The sequence below is a fragment of the Myripristis murdjan genome, chromosome 4 (genome assembly GCF_902150065.1).
Source record: "Myripristis murdjan chromosome 4, fMyrMur1.1, whole genome shotgun sequence".
In the NCBI taxonomy this organism is placed as follows: domain Eukaryota; kingdom Metazoa; phylum Chordata; class Actinopteri; order Holocentriformes; family Holocentridae; genus Myripristis; species Myripristis murdjan.
The window spans coordinates 34,344,252-34,371,274 of NC_043983.1; the positions used below are offsets into that span (position 1 = coordinate 34,344,252).

Consider the following 27,023-nt stretch of genomic DNA (forward strand, 5'->3'; position numbering starts at 1 on the left):
ACTTTGAGTTGAATGGTGGTGGGAGGCACACAGTTTTTACCGACATCCAGCCAAAATCCAGCTACACTCCACCATCTTTGTGTTACAGCCAACATCTACTTTCACGCTAAAAGCTTTGTTCCTTTTTGTAATTATTATTATTTTTTATTATAGACAGGCAGACAGAGAGAGATAGATAGATAGATAGATAGATAGATAGATAGATAGATAGATAGATAGATAGATAGATAGATTTATGTCAAAAACAGAGGTAGGTGTGGTGAGAACTTAGAAAAACAATGAGAAATGAGAAAAAAAATGGCCCAAAAAATGGTCCAAACACTTAAAAGTCCAAGGAAAACTTAGAACCATGACATTCATGGACAATACAGATTTCATGACCAGCTAGCGTTTCAGTTCATAAAAAAAACGGGTGTTAGTGTCAGCACTTTATTTAATAAACAAAAGTGTTAGGCGACAATCAACGAACATTTTACAGTTTTTTTCAATTACGTACACACATTTTCAAAGCTCTGTGTCTTTTTCTCAAAACTATACACACAAATCCAACTACTGCTAACACAAAATGCAAAAAACGCCCTATCTACTGCAAAATGAAACACAATATTCAAAATATTGTAAACACATCTCAAAAGCAAGCATTTGTCTCACATCACAAACACATTTCCCATTGTGTCACATACTTGTGTATATCATTTACACACTGTCGCTCTAAATCTAAAGCTCTTTTGTTTCTATGGATTTTCTTGATATATTGCCATATAAGAGTGAAAATCCAGTAGCATGCAAATAGAAGTCAACACAAGCAATAATGGAACCAAAAATATTTAATTTTCTGAATAAATCAGTTGCTGTTGTGGATGCAGCATTGTACAGCATATAATCAAAAATCAAAGCAAAGTACACAAACCATCAAATATGGAGGAAAGTGTGAGTGTGAGTGTGTGTGTGTGTGTGTGTGTGTGTGTGTGTGTGTGTGTGTGTGTGTGTGTGTGTGTGTGTGTGTGTAACTGCCGGTTCAGGATGAAGCACTCAGTTCAGACAGACGGTACCCCACATCTTGACCAATCACGTACGGCTTTCGCAGAAAAAATAACCGGCTCCTGAAAAAAAAAAAAAAAACGGCTCCCAATCAGGAGCCGGCTCCCGCCGTTCACTTCAAAGAGCCGGCTCTTTCGTTCGCGAAAGAGCCATCACTGTTCCAAAGCGTCCTCCACGAACCTGGACTCCTCGTCCTCTGCGTCTTCCTCTGACTCCCCTGGCTCTCTCTGCACTGGTGTTTGACAGATAGTTAGACCTTTGACCTATTTATAGGCCTATGTCAAGGAGTGATTGGTTGGTGTTCAGTAAAGCAATTATTGTTTACATATATGAGGACAGAGTCTGAGGCACTGATGAATAAGTGTGGCATTTTGATTGGTTGTGTTTGAAATGGGAAATCAAGTTACTTCCTGATAGATTTTTGTGTGTTAGCTAGAGAATTGTGTGCACTGATTGGCATAAAGTGAATAGCTAAATTGAAAACTGTGTCAAGGCTGAGAATTAGTTTATGGTTTTGCTGATTTGAGGTAAAGTTGTGAGGTTTGAGTGAAAGAGTTTGGTGTTTTGTGATATATAAAGGTTTTGTGTGTACGCAATTGAAGGGAATCGAGGGAATTTACCTGCATGACTTGCTGGCGGGCCGTCAATAAAGCGATGATCCGATGCTTTATTTTATACGTTTATTGTTAAAAGAGGGAGGGGGGGGTTGAGGTTTTCAGAAAAGAGAACACACCTCCAGGTGATGATGTCTCATGAGAGGACTGTGGTTGCATTTTGGTTAGGGTTGTTTTCTCAGTGGTTCCCAAGGTCCCGAGTGGGATCCTCTGAGAACCACAGAGAAAACCCCCGGGAGCCCTGTGGTCAGGAGCGAGCACTTGGAGGTGAGTAAGAAGTGAGTAAGTCCAATTTAATGGAATATCCAACTCTGAACCTCCTTGACTTTTTTACTCCACAGTTTACTTTCCTCCTGGCGTTGTTGTCCAAGGAAACGCAGCCCATCCCTCCTGCACTGACGCTCCTCTCAGAGGAAAAAGTCAACAGACTGCTCCGGTAACATCATTTGTACCACGATTCCTGTAATTGAGCACACGATCACTATCCCTGGGTTCTGATTGGCTGTGGAGCGCCCCATCACAATGAACCAATAAGATCTAAGCCCGCCCAGTTAGATTAGATAATTTTCCTTAATCTGTGATGTGGTTGTGTGTGTGAACTTTCTCCAGAGTTGTTAAAGGTTTGAGAGGTGCATTATTTCTCCCTGATGATAAAGTGAGTAATGTATTGTTTATTCGTTCAGTCCTGTTCTGTTTGATTAGTTTGATGTGTTATTAATGTCATAATTGAACGTGCACCTGTATTTTCATAGTAATGGACATTTTTCCCTGTTGTTGGTTACTTCATAATTTCTTACTGGTATCCTTATTTCAATAATGATGTGTATGGGGAATTTGACTCAATGCGTTTTTTTCTCTACTCTTGCACACCCGACTCAATTATTGACTCCTGCACCTTTTATGCACAGGTAGATCTGTTTCAGCCAATCAGCTGGAAGCCTTTAAATGGATCAGGTGTGAAAGAGCAAAGCTGGCTGGGTTGGGAACCACTGCGATAATGGATGTAAGTGAGAGCGGACACCACAAGGGGGCAGTACAACCTAAATTAATTTTCTGTTAGAGCCTGTAGCTGTTAAGGGATGTGACCTCCTGTGTTTGTGACAATGTGGTGCTTTTGTTATTCTGGATTTGCAATGTTTATAACCTTCCCACCATGTTGGAATTATTATTAGTATTATTTTCTCTTACTATTACCAGTACATTTAAGTGGTCTAGTGGTAAATGTACTTTTCCAGCTTGTTTGACAGCCACACCTGAGCAGGGTGCCCCTTATGCCTGCCGTTCTCCAATAAAACAAAGAAAGAGAGACCTGCCTAGCCTACCGTGTCCTGACCGACAGCCAGCACACAGAACATGTCGAACTTTTTGTTGTTGTTGTCTCGATCAGGGGTGTCAACAAAGTGAAAGGGGCCCAGAGAGCAATCACACTTACAGACAGAACAAGGAGAAGATTCAACAGAAGTTCAGCTCCTCTTTGCTGTTTGTAGAGCTGACATGTGTTCATATGATTTTAAAAAGCATATTGTGCAAAAAAAAAAAAAAAAAAAAAAAAAAAAACTATTTGGAGAGTCAAAAACTATTTTATTTCAGGATGGCAAAATATTTACAAAAGATGGCAGAAATGCAACAAACACCCTCCAACAATCATCATGTGTTAGATCCCTCATGTCAAACTCTCCTTAAAAATTATTTATTTATGTTATTATTGTTAGAATTAGAAAAATAGAAGATATGAATAACTAGTATCGTTATTATAAAAAGAATTACAGCCCCTTTTACAGCAAGGTTTGCACAGTGATTCACAACAAGAAAGGTATAAAATGAGAGCAAAGTGACAATAGGAAATGAGAATATATATTTACAGATAGATGTATATATTTGTCTAGTAAAGTTAAAGATGAGGCTGAAGAAGGACAAAACCCCTCAGGTTCATGCCAAGACCAATAACCCAGAGAACCAATGTGACACTTTGAAATTCCTGTCTTCAATCTGACACTCTGGAGCCAAATGAACACAAAAACATAAACGACGGAGTAAAATGCTCTTATGTTTTGGGTTATGATGGCTTAACACTTCTGAGTTCTGCTCTTTGGAGAACTGAGTGGCGTTCATCGTTCTCTACCACCTCAGAACAAGCTGGGGTTCCCTCCCCTTTCAGAGTCCACCTTTAACTTACATATATTTACATATAATAATGACAATAAATAGCCTGTAATGTTTAATATCTCACTTTGTGTTCTAGATGAATCCTCCTGCTTCCACAGCCGGAAGACCAGCACCATATGGGATAAACCTGCGTGAGCTCCGAGAAGACGAGCCACGTCCTGAGAAACATATTGGGCCCTCAGGGGACGTTTGCTCTGATTTCACTGACACAATATTTTTATCCGAGGTTTCTGTTTTAAGAGTGTGAGTGGACAAGATGGACTTCCTCTCTGTTCTGCTTCCCCATTCAGGGTTTTTTTTCCCCTTGTGGCTTACTGTTTCTACAAACCTCTATTTTGAATCAAAATTCATTTCTATGAAATCACTTATCACCATCTTCTCTGCCTGCCCATCTGTTTAATACATAATGATAATAATAATAATAATAATAATAATAATAATAATAATCTATTAAACAAGTCCATATAAAAATAGTAATAATAATAATCATAGTTCTGTATGACATTGTGTAAGCGTTTCTGGAAGCTAGTATTTAACTATTATGATTAGTGAGTAGTAGTAGTAGTAGTAGTAGTATAAGGAGGAGGAGTAGTAGGACTAGTAGTAAATTCAGTAGTAGTAAATTCAACAGTGGCCAAACATGGACTGGAGTTACAGTGACACTGAAATAGAAAAATCTGATATTTTATGTTTTGCTTTTGACATTTTATTTGTTTGTGTAATATGTTTTTGTCATGTAAACGTTATGGTAGGAATGTGTGTGTGTGTTTGTGTGTGTGTGGTGATGTGAAGTGAAACAGTGAAACAGCAGTTAAATCGGAGGTCACAGACTCGTGTCATCACTCCTTCAAAGAGCTGTGGGTTTTTCCCACCGTGACCAAGACAAAGAATCTGGAGGAAGCTCTGATTGAATTTAAAACTTTAAAATGACAGAATGGAAAATGGATATTGAACACCGGCACAAAGATGCCGCGTCACCACCAAACCACCTGTATCTATTTGGAACTTCAGAAACTCAACAACAGTCAAACTCTAATCTGGATTACTGTGCCACTCCATAAAGTAAAATTTCAAATTTAACCTCTCAGATATTTCAGATTTCAGGTGAAACAGCCTGGAACTGAATCCAAGAGTGTGAGTCCATGTTTGGCCTCTGTTCTGTTGCACGATAATGACTCACACTGCCTGTCCTCCGTCCAGCTCAGCGTGCTTCTCCCCTGCAGAATACGCCACGCTGCTGCGCTCCACTCGCCTCGCTGCTCTGCATTTGCCGAGGCAGAAGCCGAGAGCCAGGACCAGGACCAGGACCAGGACGGCCGAGGCGACCCCCAGACCAAACGTCCACTGCCGGAGACACAGGAGGCCAGGAAGACAGATCAGCTCCTCTGAGAGAGAGACAGAGAGGAGAAGACAGGCTCAGAGATGTTTCACTGCTCAGATCAGAGCTCGTCTCTCCTGCTCAAGCACACACACACACACACACACACACACAGCTTATGAATATTCATTTCTACGTATGAAAGTAATCAGAACTGTGTTACTGGTGCCTGGCCTATGTGTGAAATATACTGATAAACCTCAAACACTCTCGCATTTTGTTATTTCTGAGAATTTCATGTTTTTTTTTCCTCTCACGTATGACTTTGTCCTTCTCACTCTTACTGACACACACATACACACACACACACACACACACACACACACACACTCTTTCACTCAGTGCAGTGATTGGCAATAATACAAGAAAGGGGAAGCACCTAGAAAGAACCTATAAGTCATAGATCAAGGCATGCACAGATACACACACACCTCCGGCCTGCCCTCGCTGTATTTAATATGGTTTATAGGCTATGGTTTAGGCTAGTGTTTTCTAATGTTAATAAAATGTGTGTGTGAACACAAAACTCCGTTTGGAATCATCTTGTCCACGAACATCATCTCAACTGTTATTTTCTGAACATGCGCTATCAGACATGCACTTTTGTTCTTAAACCTAAGACCTGAACATGTGTCCTCCTTGTCCTGTGGAGGGAACACGGCTCTGTTGTCAGGACTTTGACTCACCGGTCAGGCTCCGCTCCGGCGGAAAGCTGCAGTTTGCTGGAAAGACACAGAGAACTGGTGGTTAGCAAACCACTGAGGCGTGTTAATGACTTTCTGATTATATAATCTCTCACTATTCTGCACCAGACAACATTTGCATGTGAAATCCTGCTGTTTTATCACAGAGCGTGGCTGATATGCATGGGCAGTAACATGGATTACGATTCTCTTTCTGAGAATCGTAAGGAGGCATTGTTTTGAAGAGGCTTTGATATGCAATACACACCTGTGCACCTGATTTTCTGGCTGGTCTGAGGGGGAGACAGAGAGACAGAGAAATTAGCAGTTTCATTCCAAAATTAGATTTTAACAACTTGAAATCCAAAATTGATATGAACTCTGTTAAATTCCAGGACCAACGAGACCCCCAGTCCATACGACCACATGGGTCATTTCTTGTAAACAGGAGCATTTCCTGAACGAGTTCATGTCTGTGACCTGGCCCGCTAGCCACTAAAACTGTTTGGTTATGTTTTAATGAGATTTGGTTTTACATTTTATTCTCTTGACAAAATAATCAAAATGACACATATCCAAAGGCATGGTTGACTTGCTGAAAAGAACTGCAGTCGGTTCTCCTTTTGCTTACATAAAGTGAAACTTTACAAGTTCATTTACATTTTGGATGGCTTTCTTGACATTTGGGCCCATGAAAACTGTTAAATCCCCCCTGAGCGATTCATTTACCCCCAGTGAAGGACAGTCCTCTCTGTAGGTCAGGACGTCCCAGCAGGTCTTCATGGTGATTGACTGCATGGTCAGGCTAGAGACTAGTGTCTGGTTAAACTCAGAGTCTCTGGCCAGGACAATTTCCTAGAAAAAAGAAAGAAAGAAAAGGGAAAAGAAGAGTAAATACAGACTGATAGACAGGGTGAGCAAACCTGACATTGATTCATTCATTCATTTTGCAAAACGCTTGTCCTCGTTAAGGGTCGTGCTCACTGGGCGGACGGCGGGTCCATCATGGGGCCAAAAGACAGACAGACAAGCACATTCACCCACATTCACACCAAGGGGCAATTTAGTTGCTGAGGCCCTTGCACCGCACCCAAGGTCAAAGTCAGCAGGAGAAGAAAGGAAGGCCACAGTGGAGGAGGGCAGTCACCGACACAAGCAAGTGAACCCGACCTGGACTCACAGGGACCTGCTGTGAGGTGGACTTGCACACGGGGTCTGCAGCCAAAACGTCTCTTTCTTTTTAGTGAAGTTATCGAGGAAAAAAGCTGCGGCTATACATTCAAATCTTCAATTATTCAGATAGCAGAAAGTGAAATCACACAGAGGATAATTCTGTCTTTGTGGGGAGAGTCCCTACTACTGTAATGATGTAATATCAAAAAAAAAAAAGAAAGAAAGAAAAGAGACACGAGGAAGGAAGCAGAAATTGGACAGGACTTGGCTACAGTAGCAGACCGAGGCGGGGATGGGGAAATAATCATGCCAAGAGGTCACAGCAAAATAATGCCAAGAATAACTGCATTTGTAAGGCTAGAATATAATGTAATGCTGTTAATCCCAGAATATAATGTAATGCTGTTAATCCCAGAATATAATGTAATGTTGAGGACAGCCTGTTGTTGAAGCTACTCTACTTTTATAGGATGTCCAAACACGTCATGTTATGTTATGTTATGTTATGTTATGTTATGTTGTCATGTTATCTTATATTATGATGTTATTTTATGTAGTTATGTTATGCTAAGTTATATTTGTGCTGCCCCTCTGAGAAAATTAAGAATTTAAGTGAATGTTGTGCTGGGTTGCTATGGTTTCCTCCCAACTGACAGACTTTTAGAAGGAAAGCTGTCAGTTTTTTACTTCCTTTTTCTCTGCTGAACCCTAAAAGAGCATGTCTGTGAGTAAAGTTTAGGCTACCTTCTTATGTCTAACTTACCTGTTACCGGTGTTCACCGGTACCAGTAGATATTTGTATGGAAAATTAAAAACGGGGGCGATGCTAAACCGTTAGCCCGCTTATGGAATTTTCAATGTTAACTTAGCATTAAGCTAATTGGCAGTTAGTTGTAACATAGTTGCTAATCCCTGATCATTTCAGCATGTTTTTGTGTATTTGTGTTTTCTATAATGACTGACTACTCAGTGTTTGTTGGTGTCAAAGAAAGTTAAATACAGTATAAATTGTAACAGTTTATTTATTTATTCTTTATGTCTGTATTGCAGTTTCACAGTGCTTCTCATACTAAACATTTGAAAATTACCTGCTGACTCCTGGATGTTTATTGTGGGACCTGTTTAACTATGTGCCTAACTAGAGATCAGCTACATCCTGGCAAGGGCAGAATAATGTAATGTTATGTTATGTTGTATATTGTTCTGTTGTTTACAGCTTCATTTTGCCCTTAATGACAGTTACTGTCTCAAATAGATAGATAGATAGATAGATAGATAGATAGATAGATAGATACTTTATTCATCCCGAAGGAAATTCACAGAAATATAAGCCCACAGCTGATAGAAAACAAAAACTGCCATTACCCTACTGCTAATACAGTAATGAAACAAACAAACTCACACAAATCACACATAAAGCTGCCAAGATCATCGGGCTCCCCACCGCCAACCTCTCAGATCTCAACAGCACAGCCACTGCACGCCGAGCACACTCCATAGCTCTTGATCCCAGTCATCCACTTAATTCACATTTCACACTCCTTCCATCCGGTCAACGATACAGGTCGTTGGCCTGGAAAAAAATAAAATTCAACAAAAGTTTCATCCCATATGCTATAACTGTACTACTGAACAAGGAAATGAAACGACTGTAACTGTGGTGAAATGTACATGTATGGTGGTGGGTATGCGCCAGGCCCGGACTGTACATCGGGAGAACCGGGAGAATTCCCGAAGCGCCGGCCTGTCACTGGCCTGCTGGCCTGCCTGTCTTTTTTTTTTTTTTTTTTTTTTTTTTTTTTGGACAGGTCGCCGGCCAGGCCAATCAGCTGTCATGCCGGTCCGCTCTCCGGTTGGCCTGTCCCTTACAGAGGGACAGGCCAGGCCAGGCCAATCAGAGGCCAGCAGCCTGTGACAAGATCAAGACGTGATTGGTTTGTTTGGATTAACACCCGCCCCAACAGTCCGAGCACGCTGTAAACATAGGAGGGGGTGTGGCGACTCGCGCGAGTGTGTTGGACTGTGGAGGAGAGCGGAGGAGGCGGAAGGAAAGGTTTAGTGATTACATTGCAGTTGATAAATAAAGAAAGGGGAAAAGAGGAAGAAGAAAGAGGAAAGGTGGGGCAGAAAGGGAGAGAGAGAAAAAAAGATAGGCACTCGAGGAAGACGCTGCCAAGTGCCTCAAGTTGCCCTTGTTATTCAGCCCCTCCCTCGCTGTCGCACCGTCAAAAAAAAAGTGATGCTTCAGCAAGTGAGTTTTCTAAAACACACTGGTTCTTCTCAGTAGGAGGTTCTTTAGGCCATGTACACTCTCAGTTATAGTTGAATTAACACTGAGGATTAGATTTTACACGTACAGTGTAGAAATGTAGGACCTGGACTTGAAATTCAAAAGTTTTGAAATTAAATAAGGATTGAGGTTTTAAAATCACTGACTTACAAGCCATATTTTTTTTACTGCCTTTGAGATTAATTTTTTTGTGCAACAAATGGGATATAATCATTCCATTATTCTTATAGTGAATGCAAAACACAATAATTCTATGTTTGCTATTCAAAGGTGGTGGTGGTATTGATAGCAGTCCTGTTGGTGCTGCAGAAAGAGAGCCTTCCCCCCCCCCCCCCCCCCCCCCCCTTTTTTTTTTTTTTTTTCCCTCTGTAAGGTTGTTTGTGTTGTAATGTTGCTTGTGTAACCCTCGTGGCTGTACGGAAGTGAAAACAATTATCCTGGAAAAGGACAATAAATCTAAATCTAAATCTAATGATAGCCTACAATTTATTCCTCCTAACAAACTTTTAATGAAAAGTTTATATAAATCAAGAGCGCAGAAACGCAGTGAATTTTACACGATTCACTTCAACCGAGATGCGTGGATGCCTGCTGGACTCACGTTGTGGTCCTCCCAGCTGGTCTCGCAGTCGCGGTGTGGCGGCGGTGAGGAGAGCCGGTAGGAGGCTGACCCGGACGGATGAGGCGTCCCGCTGCAGGACAGGGGCGGCTGGGACGCTGCAGCAGCCCGAGACAGCAGGAGACTCAGCACAACAACAACACCTGAAGATGAAGAAACAAAACCGTCAAGGTCGCTCCACGCTCAATCTGTCAGTCAGTCAGTTAACCACAGGACAAAGCTGCTGGAGTGTCCTTGAGCAGGGCAGTTCAGCATGAGTGTGGAACTACAGCATTTTCCTCCTTAGTAGATCAGTGATTTTTTTTTTTCATTGCCAACACCCGCATATGAGCCCACATAACACATCACGCTTTCTCTGAATCATGCAGTTGCGCCAATATCATCAGTTGAAGTGAAAGCATGAAGCGATAAAAAAAACACTGACATCAGAGAGGTGTTACACACACACACACACACACACACATCTCCGCTCTGCCCTGTGAAAACCAAATCAAGCGAAGTTAAAAAAAAAAAAAAAACGCAATTTGATGATCAACCTATAGGCTATTATTTTTATCTAACTTTTTTTGTTGCAAATGCTACTGAAAAGATGATCATATAATATGATGAGATTATAGCCTATTTTTGAGTCTTATTTTTGTAGGCTATATGTTTTTACATTTTTATAGTTATAGTTTTGAGTGAGATCTCTTTGACTGCTCTGATAATTTTGTATAACTAAATTTATTTTTTTTACCGTGCTGAAACTTATTGGAGTTGGTGTGTGCTGGTGAAGACTGCAGCTCGTCTTTTCTGAGGTAGCGGCCAAACCTCAGTCACTACATGAGGCTCTCTCTCTCTCTCTCTCTCTCTCTGTGTGTGTGTGTGTGTGTGTGTGTGTAAATGGAGAGGGGGCGGCCTGGAGCTCTCACAGTTGGCGTAAATTTTTGTGATGACTACGCAATGTTGTGAATGCTCCAACGTTATCTCGTTGTTTTATAACAACTACTGAATTGAGCAGGTGAAATGTTATCAAACAGTAAACACTGCTCAACACTAATTGCTTAAAAAGTATTTAGCAGGTACTCATTTTGCCTAAAAGTCTTGAAAAGGATACTAAGTGTGGTTTAAAAGGTATTTTAAAGATATTTTATTTAATGGAAATTAAAAGGTATTTTGTTTAACTTACAAGTATAAAAGGGTAGCCTAGGCTACGTTGAAAGTAAACGGGAAAGGGTTAAAAACTAAAGAGACTTGATATTTTACTTTGCAAACCTTTATTTTATTTTATCTCATTTCGCAATATTAGGCTAATGTAAAGTTAAGTAAAAGTAGGATACGTCTTAGCAGAGAAGCCGTATCCTGCTATAACCTCATTGTGGCTAAAGCAGATATTTTTGTTGCGTTTGATTTTTGTATACTGTTTACCATCCTTCCTTTAAGAGTAAAAATCATTCCCAAAATCCCAGTAAATGAATGTTGTGCTCAGTTAGTGCAGCCTTGAAGAAAAGATCCCTCGTTTATTTGTGTGTTCCATTCCTATATTGGTTACCAGGCCACATAGGCTACAGGTGAGGTTTTCTAAATATTCAAAAAGAAAAGAAGAGCCGTATGTAATCAGCTAAATTAAATGTTACTCTGATCAGATCTGCGTAGTGCGTGCACACACACACACACACACACACACACACACACACACATACGCAGGAAGGAAGCCCTGTGCGCAGGAAAGCCCCTGATTTCTATTGTGTCTTTTTTCAGGAATAAAAAAAAAAGTTTTTTTTTTTTTTTTTAAAAAGTACTCCAACTGGATATTTTGAAACAAATATGACAATGACAATATTTAAATGATAAGCGGAGGTTTTAAAAACACCTCATATCTCCAGCAGCTCGGCTGTCCTTCGTGTCAAGTTTCTCCTGTCAAAGCCGTTAATGTTCAGTTAATAAAGACTTACTGTTCATGATGTAGAAACTAAACTCCAACTCCGAATAAAGTCGTGCCGTCTGAGTGTGCCGAAGTGTTTCCAACCTGTCAACTGCGTAGGTTTTTATTCGCTCTGATTGTCAGTCACTCCCGCTTCCGTGTGCTGCTGCACCGCTTACCGTTTCCTTGTTTCTCTTCCTGTTTATTCTCTGCTCGGGTAGCCTATATGAACTGCGCAGGGAGACACACACACACAGAGAGAGAGGGGCGATATGAAAAAATGGGACATTTTCTGAAGTTGAAATTGACTGTAGGGGAGAGCAGAGCCACCGGCGCCGGATCACACACGGTGAGCCGGGGCAGCGGAGGGATACCGGCGACAGAGCGAGGCATGACCGGAGGCCTGACGACCTCTTCTCGATTTCACTGAATTTAACGCCCAGCAGCTTCACATCACCATGCGCTGGGGCCGAACAACAGCTTGTGTTTGCTTTAGTTTTGATCCTTTTTCTGTGAGGCTATGCGGCAGAGGAAATTGTATTGTGGGAATCTGAGAAGTTGTTTGGTGAACTGCCGCTGCTGCTGGGCAGGCCCGTGACAGGGGAGGAGCTTTCCAAGCTCTCGCTACTGTCACATGTCTCCAGAGGGGACCGGGCAGCAGCAGCCGCACTCCTGCGCAGCGACTGAATACTCTGGATTCTTCATTCTAAAAACCTGCTGATCTTTAAGGTAAGGTGACTGCTATTTGAGTTATTTTTCTGGCACAGTTTGGTTAAGGCTGCAACTGTACCTTTCGGCAGCTGTACAAACATGATGTTAAATGATGTTAGATGATGTAGTGAGGAGGGCAGGCAGGGCAACTGATGGAGAAACGGCCACATTACGGAAACTTCCATTTCTTTGTTTATTTATCAGCGGCTAACCAATAGCCTAGAATCTATTTAATCATGTTTCTTTGGGTTTGTTCACCTCTGTCATATTCGGAGTTGTTATATTGCAGCTTGTTGAGATTGGGCTGCGCGTCTTTCAGTGATTCGCTTTAGCCTCTAATTGCCACGAATACCGTTGCATTATACCCGTTATGATATTAAGTGAACAATTAGTGAACCTGGAAAATGTTTTGGTCTCTGCTGCTTACTTTGTTCACAGTGTGTAAAATCAGATAGCCGACTAAATAAATGCTGCGTGTCAGGTGTGCCTTTACCCTCCAAATGAGTGTGTGGGTTTGTGCGTACAGGCATCCATGTCTAGTATGGTGACATGTGTGATACCATCGGCCGACTGTTTCGCCAAGAGGCCGATTGTTTAACGGGGCGAAATTGCACCTGGCTTGAACAATAGCCTACAATACAATACAATACTTTATTGTCATTGTCATACTATAATAACAACGAGGTATCGTTTGAGCGACTTAATACTGGCGTAGCAAAAGTGCAGGAGTGCCATTCAAATATCAAATATGTCAAGAAAATAAATAAATAAATGCAGTATATCATTGACCACAGCAAAACAGCAACAATTCAGCAGCAGGTATAATAAAATGCAGTGGATCGGGGTCGGGGCAGTAAACTGAGATGGGTGAGATGGGTGAGTGGCAACAATGTGTAGCAGACTTAAGATGAGTTCAAGCAGGCAGGAACGAAGCCACACAGGGGTCAGGATGCTCATTCATTTTCTGTAAAAGCAAAAGGGGCACAGTCAGCTTGACAAGACAATACAGTCATGTTTTTTCACTTGAACAGAATACCAAAGCATTGTCAGTAGTCGTGTTGTGACTGTACTGAGGTGAGAAGTTTCAGTGGTAGGCTATGTAGGGGAAAGAAGGGGACTGCTGATGACTTATATGGTGAATACCCAGGTGTGAAATGGATTCATACGGAGTGTCCATATGACATTGGAGTGAGTGTTGGAGTGATTAGTGCCTATAGGGAAGCGTATATTTGTTTTGCTTCATCAAAGATGAGGTAACTTAATTACATTTTTTTAATCAAAGATTTTTTTTTTTTACTTAATTACATTTTTTTTAAATCAATGATTTTTTTTTTTTTTTTTATTTAACACTTAGGCTACTTTTATTTACTCTAATTCAGATTTTTCGGACCGGAAAACTTTGTTCTTATCAAATTAAATCTAATGAACTCTGTGAGCCTGCACGGAGGGAGAGGTGAGAAGAAACTTATCATCTCATTTGTGCCTTTTCCAGTGGATTTTTCACCTACTGTGGTAAATTTTACATTTATTTTTTGGGTAATCTAATAAATTCTCTTTCTCAACTTCTAAATTTTTGATTTGAGGGGGCAGGACATTTGTTTGAGGAGGCGTTGCCCCCTCTTGCCCCTGCGTAGAGCCGGCCTATAACTTTAGACACACTGTCTCAGCCAAATCAAGAATGTATGATTTAAATCAATAAATGATGTTAAATAATATTTTGATTCTTTATTGTTATCTAGGCTACTATTTCAGTCATCAAAAACCTTAGTCTTAAAATCCAACCATCCAATTTTAGTTGTTTAGCTAGCACATATAGCTAAATATGTGCACAAATTTGTGCAGGCTGTTTACGAAGCCTTTTTTGCGGTACAGAGTTCCATGTTGTTAGGTCTAAAAATGTCATAAATTTCTGTTTTATGTCTAAAAATGAGGCGCTATGTAATGACATTTTGCTCTCAGATTCCACCACATTGCTGCGTTTCTATTTATAATTTCCCCAAATTGCTGGTGATGTGGTGATGTCGGCCTAATCCTGCTCAGTACAGAGGAAGCGCACGTTCAGACGTTTGCTGGATGTTTGGATGAGGAGCCAGTGGTGCGACGCGACCATCCGTGGGGTTATGACTGGACCCCTCTGAGTCAAAATCCCCCCAGACTTAATGATGTCGCAGAGCCGCAGAGAGAGGAGCTTCGGCCTCGGCCGAGGCTACTGCTCCTCTCCTGACTCCTGTTAGTGAAGAGCCTGCTGCCAAATCACCCGCAGACGACCTGACTAAAATATTAATGATAATTGTTAGCTGATGAGGCAATTACTGTTTAGGTTTTGTTTGTTTGTTGCTTTTTTGTTTTTCCAGCAAGCAACGACAGCAACACCGAGGATTAGGCTACAATAACAACCGTAACAACACCAATAATAATGTAATAATAATAATGTAATAATAACAACAACAACAATAATAATAATAACAATAACAACAACAACAACAACAATAATAATAATAACAATAATATTTTAACAGTAATAATAATAATAATAATAATAATAATAATGCATATTTTTAAATTTTATTTATTTATATTTTTGTTTTAGTAAGCGAGGACGACAGCGCTTTAGAGCCACAGTTACAAAAAAAGAAAAATAAAGAATTGAGTCTCAACAAGCTTCTAAATAGGCTACCATCTAAATATGGACACCGTGAGAATACATGAGCAAAGTAAGCAGGAGAATAGCATTAGCCTATTATCCGTATAATCTGGGATGAGCCCGTAATTTTAACACCTCAAAATATTCCGAGTAGGCCCTATAGGTCTATATGCATATAAACACATCGGACGCACCTGAAAGTTTAATTTATCGAAGCAAATTACACCTAAATTTAGGGCATAAAAACAGAAATCACACATTAAATGGAAGATCACATTTTGAATAGGCCTTCGCTACCGAGATGAATTTGCCCACAGTGTAGCCGACAATCACACAACAATACACTCCACATCCTGAAACCTAAATAACTGAGTTGATCAGTATGTAGGCCTTTTTAAAGATGAATTTAACTAGTAGCTCGGTCTTTGGATAACCCTACCCCATACCCGCGATGAGCCCACAGGCGGTTCAGGTTCTCAGAGTTGTGGGAAACTAAAACGTATACACCGTGTCTGTGGTGTGAAAGTGGTTTTGCTTTGGGTGGCAAAACAAAACGGCTAAATGACGACGCAGGAATGATAAATTAATTTTCATTCATTCCAAATTCATGAATGGTTTTATTCAAAACCAGTGATTTGATGAAAAGTCTTGTGCGCGTTTCGAACCAGGTGTGTTAAATGTAAAAACATTCGCAAAAATAAGACTCAAAAAATATAATGTCATCACCATCGTGTCAGTAGGCCTAGCATTTGCAATAATAGCCTAAAAAAAGTTGTCAGATTGCGTTTATTTATTTATTTATTTTTAACTTTGCTTTGCTTGATTTGGTTTTCAATAGGGCAGAGCAGAGGTCACTCTCACATTCAATCAACACACACACACACACACACACACACACACACACACACACACTGCTAAATGTGTGTGTGGCCATCAGCAATGAACAAAACAACAAACCTCTGGTTTATTGAAGTGCCTTTTATCTTTTTTTTTCATCCCCAGATGAAGTCTGCCTGGCTCCTGGCTCCTCTCTTCCTGCTCCTGTTCCTCCCTCGCTCCCTGTCCCTCCCTCTCCCATCCTCCCTTCAGATGAGCCTGACCTGTCTCAGCACCTCGGATCCAGAAGCCATGAGGGCCGACACTTTGCCCAACAACAGTGACAGAGGTGACCTGTGGATGGGCTCTCTGCACCCCTGCCTCTCCACCTCCCCCCCTGCTCCCTCCAGCTGTGTGGTGTGCACCACGAACGGGACCGTGCATGCTGTGTGCGTTGACCTGGTGGATACAGCCAACCTGCAGCTAGAGGGTGAAGGTCACTCTTCTGACCTCACAGAGAGCGGTGAGAAACTCCTTTAAGTCTCTTCTTGTCTTTTTGTTGATATTTCAGTGATTAAATTGCAAGCATTCTGTTGTGTAAATGTGTCAGAAAGTGGCCCTCACTGTCAGTCCAGCTGGAGAAGCAGAGCTCCTCTAAACGGCCTCACTCTCTAGTTTGTGTCTGTAAAGTTTGATGACGTCCAGTTTGACAAAATGCTCATGCAAAAAGCACCTAAGTGTGTGAGCTGCACTTCTTAAGATAAGATAAGATAAGATAAGATATTCCTTTATTAGTCCCACGGTGGGCAAATTTCACGTATTACAGCAGCAAAGTGGATAGCAAGATATGAAGCATAATAGAGCTGCAGCTATCGAATATTTTAGTAATCGAGTATTTGACCAAAAATTCTGTCGAGTAATCAAGTAATCGGATAAAATGCGTTTTTATCTCCTTTCCTTAGGTTAGCCCTTATTGTATATTTTGAGTTTTTAGTCTTTATAGTCTTTATTGTATATTTAGCCTTTATTCTTTTTTTAGTTAACTTTATTGTATGTTTCTACTGTTGCTGCTGGAACACCAGAATTTCCCTGGTTGGGATCAATAAAGTATATCTATCTATCTATCTATCTATCTAAGATAAAGAGCAATTATATATCTATCTATCTCTATCTATCTCTATCTATATCTATATCTATATAGATATAGATATAGATATAGATAGAGATAGATATATGTATATATATATATATATATATATATAGATATATGTAGATATAGATATAGATAGAGATAGATATATGTATATCTATATATATATAGATATAGATATAGATATATGTAGATATAGATATATATATAGATATGGTATTATAACATTACAAATGTATTACATTAAAGGACATAATACAGAAGGTTTGTGGCTGTGCATTTATAAACTAAATGCAAGTGTGTCCATTGTGTGTGCGTGTGTGTGTGTGTGTGTGTGTGTCATGGACACGTCTTGGCATGGCTGTTTGGAGGCGCAGCGCGAGTCACAAACTCACTCGCTATACATACAACTATAACTAAACCAATAACTTTAAAATGAAGAGCACAACATCGCATTGGAAATTAATATAACAGCAGTGGCAGTAATCGGATGTCTGTGGCAATGCGACAACTCTATCTCCACGTGTTGCATGCCACGCGGTTTTTGGAATGAAATAGTTTGTTTTAATATTCGAACACATTTCTGTTCATGTTAATTTCGTCAGCTATTTTTCAATTTTAGTTTTAGTCTTAGTCTTGTGTCAAATGCCCTTATTAGTTTTAGTCATATTTTGTCAACTTGTATTCTTTTTTGTTTAGTCACATTTTAGTCTTGGCATTTTAGTCTAATTTTAGTCGAAGAAATTACAAAGTATTTTAGTCTAGTTTTAGTCAATAGTCTTTTTTTAGTCTTTGACCTAACCATACTAGCTTTTTTTAAATTTAAGAATATGTTAAATTATTATTATTTTAAAAATTTAAATTGCTCATCAAACCGACCTAACAATTCAGCGACCAATGAATGAGCAGTAGTATGCATGTGATAACATAGATTGAAAAATAAGCCGAAGTGATACCTCTTCTCTGAATAGACAAGCTAAGCCAGTGTGCTGCTGTTAGCCAGTGAAAATATAACGGAGTGGCAACTCTTCACTTTGTTACACAATCTATGTCAGTGTGTGTGTGTGTGTGTGTGGGGGGGGGGGGGGGGGGGGGGGGGGGTTAAGGTGCTGAGAATGTGCATTCTAGTGCAGTCCTGGAGAGTGTGTGGTCTACTTAGAAGGAAAACTTTTTTTTAAAGAAAAAAAGGAAGTCAGTTTGGGCCACAGCTTTTCCATCAGTATGCACGTTAAAAGCCAAATGTCCATCAAGCCATATGCCAAGGTATTTGTGATTATGCTAATAAACATGTATATAGTCAGAGCACCAGTCTTGGCAGTTACAATTAATTTAGTATGAACTGAATGCTTTCATGTAATTTGATTAATATGTTTTTCACTGTGGTCTAATTGTCTAATTTGATCGTTTTCCCACTTGGTCTGCACCTGCTGCACATCTGACTGACTGGGAGGGGGCCCCTCTCTCTGTGGTCCCCTTTTCCCTTTTATCTTTGTCACTTATTCACATGTTTAGACTGGATTCTTCCTCTAAAGTGACAGGATTTTCAATAACAGCAGCAGCAGTAGCTCTGTTACACTGACTCCAGAGCTGCTGTGTGTTAACATGATGCACTGCTTACATGACCATTAACCACGACGTGTGTTTTATTAGAGTGTCCTGAACTTGACCGATCCACTGAAGCTGCTGGAACTGCTGGAGCTGCTGGAGGTACTGGTGCTCCTGGAGCCGCTGGTACATCTGGAGGTCAGGGTGAGTGCACTGACACACACCTCTCTATCATCCTCTCTCTGTGTTTGGTGGAGGGAGCTTGTCTTACAGGCTGCACAGTTTTAGCTCTGGTTTCCCAGTCCCACACAAATTTCAGGTTTATTGGATATTCTCACCCAGAGACTCTCCAAAGTATGAATCGACAATATGCAGGTTTTTCATCCATCTACAATTCAGAGGCAGCCGTCTTTCTCAAATTTCATGCCTGGGCATTTAACACGCTCTTTTTGTGTTCATAGTAATAACCGCTGTTCTGTGCAGGACTTTTCTAATCTGACTGCAATACTGCCCATACTGGAGGGAGATAAGGCTGTACTTCACTGGAGGATTATTAACATGATTTTAATTTATTGGCCTTTTGCAAAACAAAATGAAATCATTGTTTTACATTTGATGTCTTCTCCACATTTAATGTTTCTATATTCTTAATTAATCTCCACTTTTAGATCTTATTGACATTGGTTTTCTGCTACCTGTTTTTTTAGTGGATTGTTTGGTTTTTATCGTGCGGTATTTCCATTTGTTTTATATCGCCTGTTTTGAACTCTTACTGTAAAGCAGTTTGAGCTGCACTTCCTGTATGAAAGGTGCTGTATCAAGAAAGTACTATTATTAGTAATAGTAGTACTACTTTAGTATCATTATTATCATTGGCGTGTGGGTGGCCTCGAGCCCTGCGTAGCCTGTCTCGTTTGTTACTCCACAGATTAATTTCTTACATTCCTCATCTCTCTCTCATGTCCTGATTTCACTCTGTGGCCCAACGGATGCTTCATCAGGTGTCATCTCTCTCGTCGCTCCCATCATCATCACCATCATCATCATCAACTCCTGGTAACCTCAGAGCTTAGTGTTCAAACACTTACATGCACTGTGATTATAAGATAAGATCATCTTTATCACAGAAACACCAACCACTCAGTCCACAACACATCTGACAGAGCTGCAGCTTCACACAACACACCCTCTGTATGAGAGCAGCTGACCACACACCTTTAAACAGTCCAAGTAGAGTTTTGCCTTTGGCAGACTATTTGTTTAGTTCATATCATTATCCCAAATCTTGGAATGAAGAAATATATATACATATATTTTCTGTGTATAAGAAAAAAATACAGAGTTTCTTTTTCTCCTTTTTGTACAAAAGAAACCAAATCATGACCCAAAGCTCGCAACAGAAACTGAGCCAGAGGTTTATTGAACTGTTACCCCCCTAAAAATGATATGAGTTGGTTATAAATATCATTATACATATTGTCACTGTTCATGGAAAACCATGTATCTCCAGTTTTAGTAGTTTTCATGTTTTAACTTACTTTGAGTATTTAGTCTGAGACAGTCTTCCAGCCCTTGGAGTTATGAAGCCTTTACAAAACTAATCACAAAAACTGAAGAATGAAGCATGAAAAAATGTACAGGCTGACACTCCTTTACTGTCGGCTACAGATGTGCTGTGCATTTCTAATTTCTCAAAAAAAATTGATGGACAGCAGCTGTATAGACAGTAGGCATTTGATGTAATTTTTAGTGATGAAATAATGAGATTTAACACCTCTCTCTCTCTTTCTCTCTCTGTCTCTCTCTCTCTCTCTCTCTCTCTCTCTCTGTCTCTCTCTCCCTCTCTCTCTCTCTCTCTCTCTCTCTGTTTTCAGAGTCCCGATGAAGATCTTCGGTCCTTCATTTTTCTTATTTGGCTGTCATGCAGGGCTGTCCTAAACGTTTATTTTTCTCCCGATTAGTCAAACGATAAAATTTTCAAGTAATCAAGTGACGTTTTTACGTGCATCGTTAAGTTTGGTTTCTCGAAGCAACGGGGCGCGGTCAAAGTTACGTGCTCGTGCTGCTTCAGCTCCTTCATGATACCGTGTTACCGTATATTCACATTAGTTGGTAATTAGTTACCTGGACATACGATCAGGGGCGTCGCCAGGAATTTTGGGCCCCATGAAAAAAAATATATATATATTTACTCGATGATGATTTAATAATTTTATATTAGTTTTTACCTATTTTTGGGGGCCCCTGTCAGACAAGGGCCCTTGGAATTGGCCTACTTTTCCCCCATTTATGGTCCCCCCTCCATACGATTATCCAGCTTTTTGCCCTCTGTCGTCCCCCAGCAGCCACTCCGTTCTGCAAAGGCTGAAGGCAGCCAAGTCATTTTACTTCTCTTTCAAATATCTCCACACTTTTGACCTCTTTGACCGTCTTTTTGGTGGTGTGGTGTCGCTGCTGCCTTCTTCTCCGCCTGAAACGCTCGAACCTGGAGCCTTGGCCATTCTATTCCACTTCTCCACTTCTGTTCGCAAATGTTCACGTTGTACACATAGATATCTATAATAAAGGCTAGATGTCTAGTGGCCGCTGCCAGCCAATGGAGTCGCACGTCCGCACATGGCGGCCATCTTGCCACAGTCAGCTCGCTCACCTATAACATTGTGTGGTAGTGGTGCATGTACTTTTTAATAACCATAACTTGCTCAATTTTCTACAGATTTTCAAACGGTGTGGTTTGTTATAAACGTCAGAGGTGTAGTTATAAAACTGCACTTAATTAATAATTATGTTACACTTCTGGTCAAACATCCAGAATTGTAGCCACGTTAAAATGTTTGTAAGAAACCAAACCGTTTGTAAATCCGTCCAGATTTCAGCGAGATAAGAGGATTCACGTCTGTGCAGATCACTCACCTTCCCTCAGGTAGAGAGCTTGCCTATGGTAAGATGGCCGCCCGGTGATGACGTTACAGACTCCGCCGTAAGACATCTACCCTTTATTATAGATATCTATGGTTGTACATGTCAAGGTATTTACATCACCGATGTAGGCCTCATCGATTAAGTCGATTAATCAGGACAGCCCTAGTGTCATATATCAATCCACAGCCAGTGCCAAAAATCATACACACAATGAAATTGGATATCACAATTGGATGTTACAAAAATGTCATGTCAATTCCCACTTTCATGTTATTTATTATTTTTAGTTATGTAGCCTGCAGCCATAACTGTGTGTGTGCAGGAAAACACCATCTGCAATTTCTGTGCACACACACTATTTATCCATCTAGGCCCTGGACTGCTACATTTCAATGTTGTTTTTGTTTTTGTTGTTTTGTTGTTGTTGTTGTTGTTGTTGTTTTTACTTGAAAAGCACAGTGCACTGCTGAATCTGATTATTTAAATCAACTTTAATCAGGTTTTGATGTCATCATAGTGCCTCAGCTCATCTGCTGCTTCTGCGGATGACAGTGATGATGATGATTTTTAATGTGCTTGTACTGTTACCAAAATAGGAAATAATAAAAAGGGCTTTTTTATTGTAGTTTTTTAAGGATTGCAATGAGAAAAACCAGCACAAGCTCCTGTCTCCTCCTGTCTGCTTGTTGCACCACAATAAAAACATCAAAATACTTTAAGATAAAATGGCTTTTTATTCATTTTGTTTTTATACACGTCTACTGAGGTGAGCAAAATTCTCCAGCTGTGGTGCCATCTGATAAAAAAAAAAAAGAGTTTTGGCTTGTTTGTTTTACATATGGTGACACTGCTATCCTGAGCCTACTGAAGCCCGTCAGCCTGTTTCTGCAGCAGTGTGGTACAAAAAATCTCATTTTAATCTCACCAAAACCAAGGAGATGGTTCTGGAAGGTATTTTAGAATAAAAACCAGAATATGGAAGCTATTTTAGAATAAAACAGTAAACAGTAACAATGCATATTCTAAATAATCAAGATTGCTAATTGATTTAGCCAGAAATTAAGTTTGTTTGAGTGAAAGATGAAAAAAAAAAAAAGTATAAACCAGGGATGAATATTAGTGTGTCAGGACATGTCTGAGCTATGTCTGAACTTGAGCTTGTGATTTTGCAGTGGTTTCTGGGTATTTGCTGTTGGATGTATGTAGAATGTGCAATAGATGTGGAGTTTTCTTTGTTATGTGCAATATGGATTATTGGCTATTAATTGTTATGAAAGTGTGGATGCATTTATGTGTGCAGCACTGAGTCAAAGACAACATTCAATGCATGACGTCACTCCTGTGACCTCCACACTTATCTATTGCTTATAATCTAATTCTTCTATTGACAACTGACCAACAGCAACCAGCCTAATGTAAGGACGTCCACTGGCAGATTCAGGCCTCATAAAGATTCCACGTTCAATTCAATGAGAGGAAGGTGGTGTGTAGAAAGTGAAACTATTGAAACTGAGATAACATTTAGAAATATTGGCCCACTTTCGGAAGTGAATGGTGGGCCACACCTGGCCCCCGGGCATATTAGCCTTAACTGAACCATAACAAAACCAGTAGTGTGAATTAGTTTAGCTTCTGGGTAAAATCTGGATTTTGGTCTGTCAGCCACATGTGGGCCACATAAGAGCCATCAGGCTTTACCAGAACTCAACCTTAAAGGCATGCTGTATGAGGCCCAGCTGTAAGCCATATTATCTTCTTTGCAGTTGGTACAGCTGCGGTAGAGGTCTGGCTATGTTATGGTTCAAACAGCTTGCATATACTTGGGCCAGATATGGTCCGTCATTCACTTCCGTAAATGGGCCACATCTTTGCTGTTTATTTGGGCCACATCCAAGCCAAAGGAAATGTGCTATTGGGGAGGCAGTCACTTTTTGAATGTATGGCCAAAACAAAGTGGTTATGACATGGCCCTCGTGTGTTTTGCCATATCACGTTTGCCAGTTACAAATCACATGTGCCCCAAAAGTAAAATTTATTATCTGGGCCAAGTGCTTCAATTACAGAACTGTCCCAGAGGAGAAATTCCCTCCAATTTTGAAGCTATGGCCAAACCAACGTGGTTAGGATGTGGCCCTCACGTGTTTTGCCTTACCACATCTCAGCTAGAAGTGCCAGCTAGACGCCACATGTGGCCCAAAAGTCAGTGCTATCATCAGGCTTGGCATGTTGTTCCCCTGCAGGCAGCAGCAGAGTCAGTAGAGAGTCGGTACGAGTCAAATCAGAAACTGCATAAGGAAATATTTGCATCTGAATGGAGGAAACCAGTGATACTACAAACAGCCATACTGTTTATTCTGTGGCTGTGACTGTGTGTGTGCATGTGTGTGTATGGGAGGGTGTTGTGCAGGTTTCACCAGCACAACACGTGATGATGCAAAGGAATGATGTTACGCATGTTTGATGATTCATTAACCAGTAAAAATGACGACAGGCTTGTTAGGGTTGAGGTTACAAGTCATGTACAAGTGGTATGCTAACCTGGCTTGACAAAAAATAAAAGAACCTTTCATAACTGCTTACAAATGGAAAATTATGACTACTATTGGCATTCACATGCTGCTGTAAACAAACACCAGTCTGACTGCCATAATAAAACAGTCGTGACGGTAAAATTGTAATTTTTTTTTAAAGAGAAGCCTGTGTACACACAGCTTTATGACTCTGATAAGAAGAATGTGTGTGCATGTTTCTGGCTTTGTGCGCACAGCTGCACACACAGTTTGAGTCATGACTCAGGTTTCTTGCATATGACAGTAAACACACACACACACACACTTATAACAGTGCACACTCCTTCATTCATATTACACAGACATCTGCACTGGTGTGTGAGCAGCCTGCAGTAATCTGATTCACCCACCACTGGAAAAGCCAGTGGTTTCTGTACAATCCAACCTGTCATGTAAAACTTGTTAATAGTGCCTCCCATCTTAAAAGGAGACTTCTCCAAACGACTGAGCCATTAAAATGGAAACATGAGGCCGGGTGCCTATGCAGGAAGGAAGGGATTCTGGGTAATTCCTCCCACCGAGAAACCACCACAACTAAAGACTAAAAGATGGACTTTGTTACAGGGCAGCAGTCACATCATTTTGATTATTAATGTCCTCATTTTCTGGAAATTGTAGGAGAATATGAAAGTCTCAGACTGTCAGTGAGAACAACAGTGTTGGAAACAGAGAACAAAATATACAGAACATAATACTTTATTTAACTCTCTTTTTTTCCACTGTGTTGGCATTTTTTCATTTGCATTCTTCTCTTACAGGAAGAACAAAACCACAAACTGATAAGACCGCAGGTCCACACCACCCTGAGCCCATGTCTTGTGCTTTTACTGAAGGGGGTTTCCTGGTTCCTAGTGCACCTTCCTGCAGCGTCAAGAGGAACGTGTCCAGACATGTTACTGCCAGCTGTGAGAATGACAGTGACAGTGATATCAAGTAATAAAACATTAAACTTCTACTGAATTTAAGGCTCTTGGCTCAGTTGGCATGAGGGATATTTTACACCAACAGCTTACTTTGTGCACGGTGCAGAAAACCAAATGCTAAATTACCGCTGTGTATTGGGTGTGCCAGCCAGTCTGCTAGTCCTGTGTGTGTGTGTGTGTGTGTGTGTGTGTGTGTCACAGGGTGAAATCATGATGCAGTAGGCAGGCCACTCCACCTGTTTCAATTGGCCTTAAGTTCGATTGTCTCTTGCATTATCCAATGTATTACATAGTTCAGGGCAGCTTGGCTGCTAAGCAGAGGACAGACACAGCAGGAGCCAGATGTACTTTCTCTATCTTGTTATTTAGGTCTGTTGCATTAGATACACGCCCAGTCAACATTCACACACATAGCATCACACATTCCAGAAACAAGGCATGGACAGTGGTTGGCCTGTCCATGTCCGGGTAACTGGCCAATTATTCTCGGTTGCGTTTAAATCCAACCTCTGTACGGGGCAGGCCCAGCCCAAGAACATAAATGTGTATCATTTCCTGATATCGGGGCTCATTCTGACCGAGGTCCTGCGAGAGCTGTGTCACACTGAGACCAGCGCTGCTTTGCTTTATATGTGACCAAATAAATATTTCATCAGAAAATTGAAGATTGACTCCGGTCTGTTCTTGGGCTTTCAACAAAAGAATCGGGTGCTAACACACTGACCCCACTGTCAGTGTTTGCTGATTTGCACAATCTGACAAACCCATGATCACTTTAATCAGTTGTGGCTGTATTTCTTGCGCCATCCCAGTTTCAGGGGGTCTTCAGGGGGAGATAAAGGCTCAGCAGCACGTCTCATACGTTGTTGGAGCAATATTGCAACCACGTAACTAACTTTCCAAAATACCACACTGAAACACCAAGACCTTAACTCACGGAGACTTGAGGATCCATGAAACGACCTCAGATGACTATCTTACAGAGACCCGGTCACGTCACCCTGGACTAGTGGGTGTAAATTAAAATTTCAACCAATAAAACCTTCACAAATCTTTAAACACCCTCTCATCCACCTGCTCACCGTTACCTGTCATGTTGCCTGCAGCAGTCTTTTATTAAAAACTGTTCATGTAATAACTTTCTGTTTGTGTAATTGTCCTTTATTGTGACCACATGAGCTTTGTTCATGTTTGTTGTTCATGTTTGTTCAAAAACTTCTGCATTTTCTTCACTAATACTTGCATTACGTAAAAATTTCCAACGTCATTTACATGTTAAGTGACTTTCCTGACCTGTTGGCCCATGACTCCTGTTTGTGTGATTCCTCTACACATGGCGACAGTCCACAACAAGGTCAGGACGAAAATCAGAACCAACGACATTTTTCTAAAAATAAATCAAAGTTGTGGGCACCTGACCGGATCGTGAAAACAGAAGTGGTTTTGTGTGGAAGGCTAACAGGCTGATGCAATACAAAACATTTCCATCGCTTATTTATTTTTTTTTTTTTTAACTTAGTCCGTGATAGAGTTCATCAGCTGATCACTCAGCTGCGTTTCACAAACACGCGCGCGCGCGCACACACACACACACACACACACACACACACTTTCCTTGACAGAAAGCGGTATCGCGGTGAGATCAAAGGGTCCGTGTCCTCACACATGCCTGATATTCTCCACGTGTTTTTGTTTTAAATCATATTGCGGCTGAAAATGAGCACTGAGAGTTTTCAGTCACTGTCATGCGTTTCCACAGAGTGTGAGCACCGCGGCGCTGCGCTGCTCCCGGCGGGACTTCACCAGGAGCCCGGTGCAGGAGCTCCGAGCGGACACAATCACTTCAGACGCTGCGTTCTGCATGAGTGTGTGTGT

The 27,023-nt window shown here is 40.8% G+C and overlaps 1 protein-coding gene and 1 long non-coding RNA gene across 2 annotated transcripts; one reads left to right on the top strand and one right to left on the bottom strand.

Annotated features, from left to right (window-relative positions):
* Positions 1-3,276: 3,276 nt before the first annotated feature.
* LOC115357743 (uncharacterized) lies at positions 3,277-12,381 on the bottom strand. Its single transcript, XM_030049394.1, has 7 exons — positions 11,899-12,381; positions 9,947-10,107; positions 6,612-6,737; positions 6,151-6,175; positions 5,886-5,921; positions 5,002-5,206; positions 3,277-3,979 (listed from the first exon to the last, which is right to left on the bottom strand). The coding sequence occupies exons 1-7, from the start codon at positions 11,903-11,905 to the stop codon at positions 3,874-3,876; spliced, it is 666 nt and encodes a 221-aa protein (XP_029905254.1). The 5' UTR covers positions 11,906-12,381; the 3' UTR covers positions 3,277-3,873.
* Positions 12,382-18,849: 6,468 nt separating this feature from the next.
* LOC115357745 (uncharacterized) lies at positions 18,850-20,910 on the top strand. Its single transcript, XR_003928137.1, has 3 exons — positions 18,850-18,937; positions 19,735-19,789; positions 20,608-20,910. It is a non-coding gene; the product is annotated as an uncharacterized LOC115357745 (long non-coding RNA).
* Positions 20,911-27,023: the final 6,113 nt, after the last annotated feature.

Excerpts from the sequence above, each read along its gene's own strand:
- LOC115357743 (XM_030049394.1), bottom strand. Across the intron at positions 6,738-9,946 it reads CCAGCTGGGAGGACCACAAC|GAAATTGTCCTGGCCAGAGA; the intron begins GTGAGTCCAGCA and ends TCTTTTTTCTAG. Across the intron at positions 5,922-6,150 it reads CCAGAAAATCAGGTGCACAG|CAAACTGCAGCTTTCCGCCG; the intron begins GTGTGTATTGCA and ends GTGTCTTTCCAG.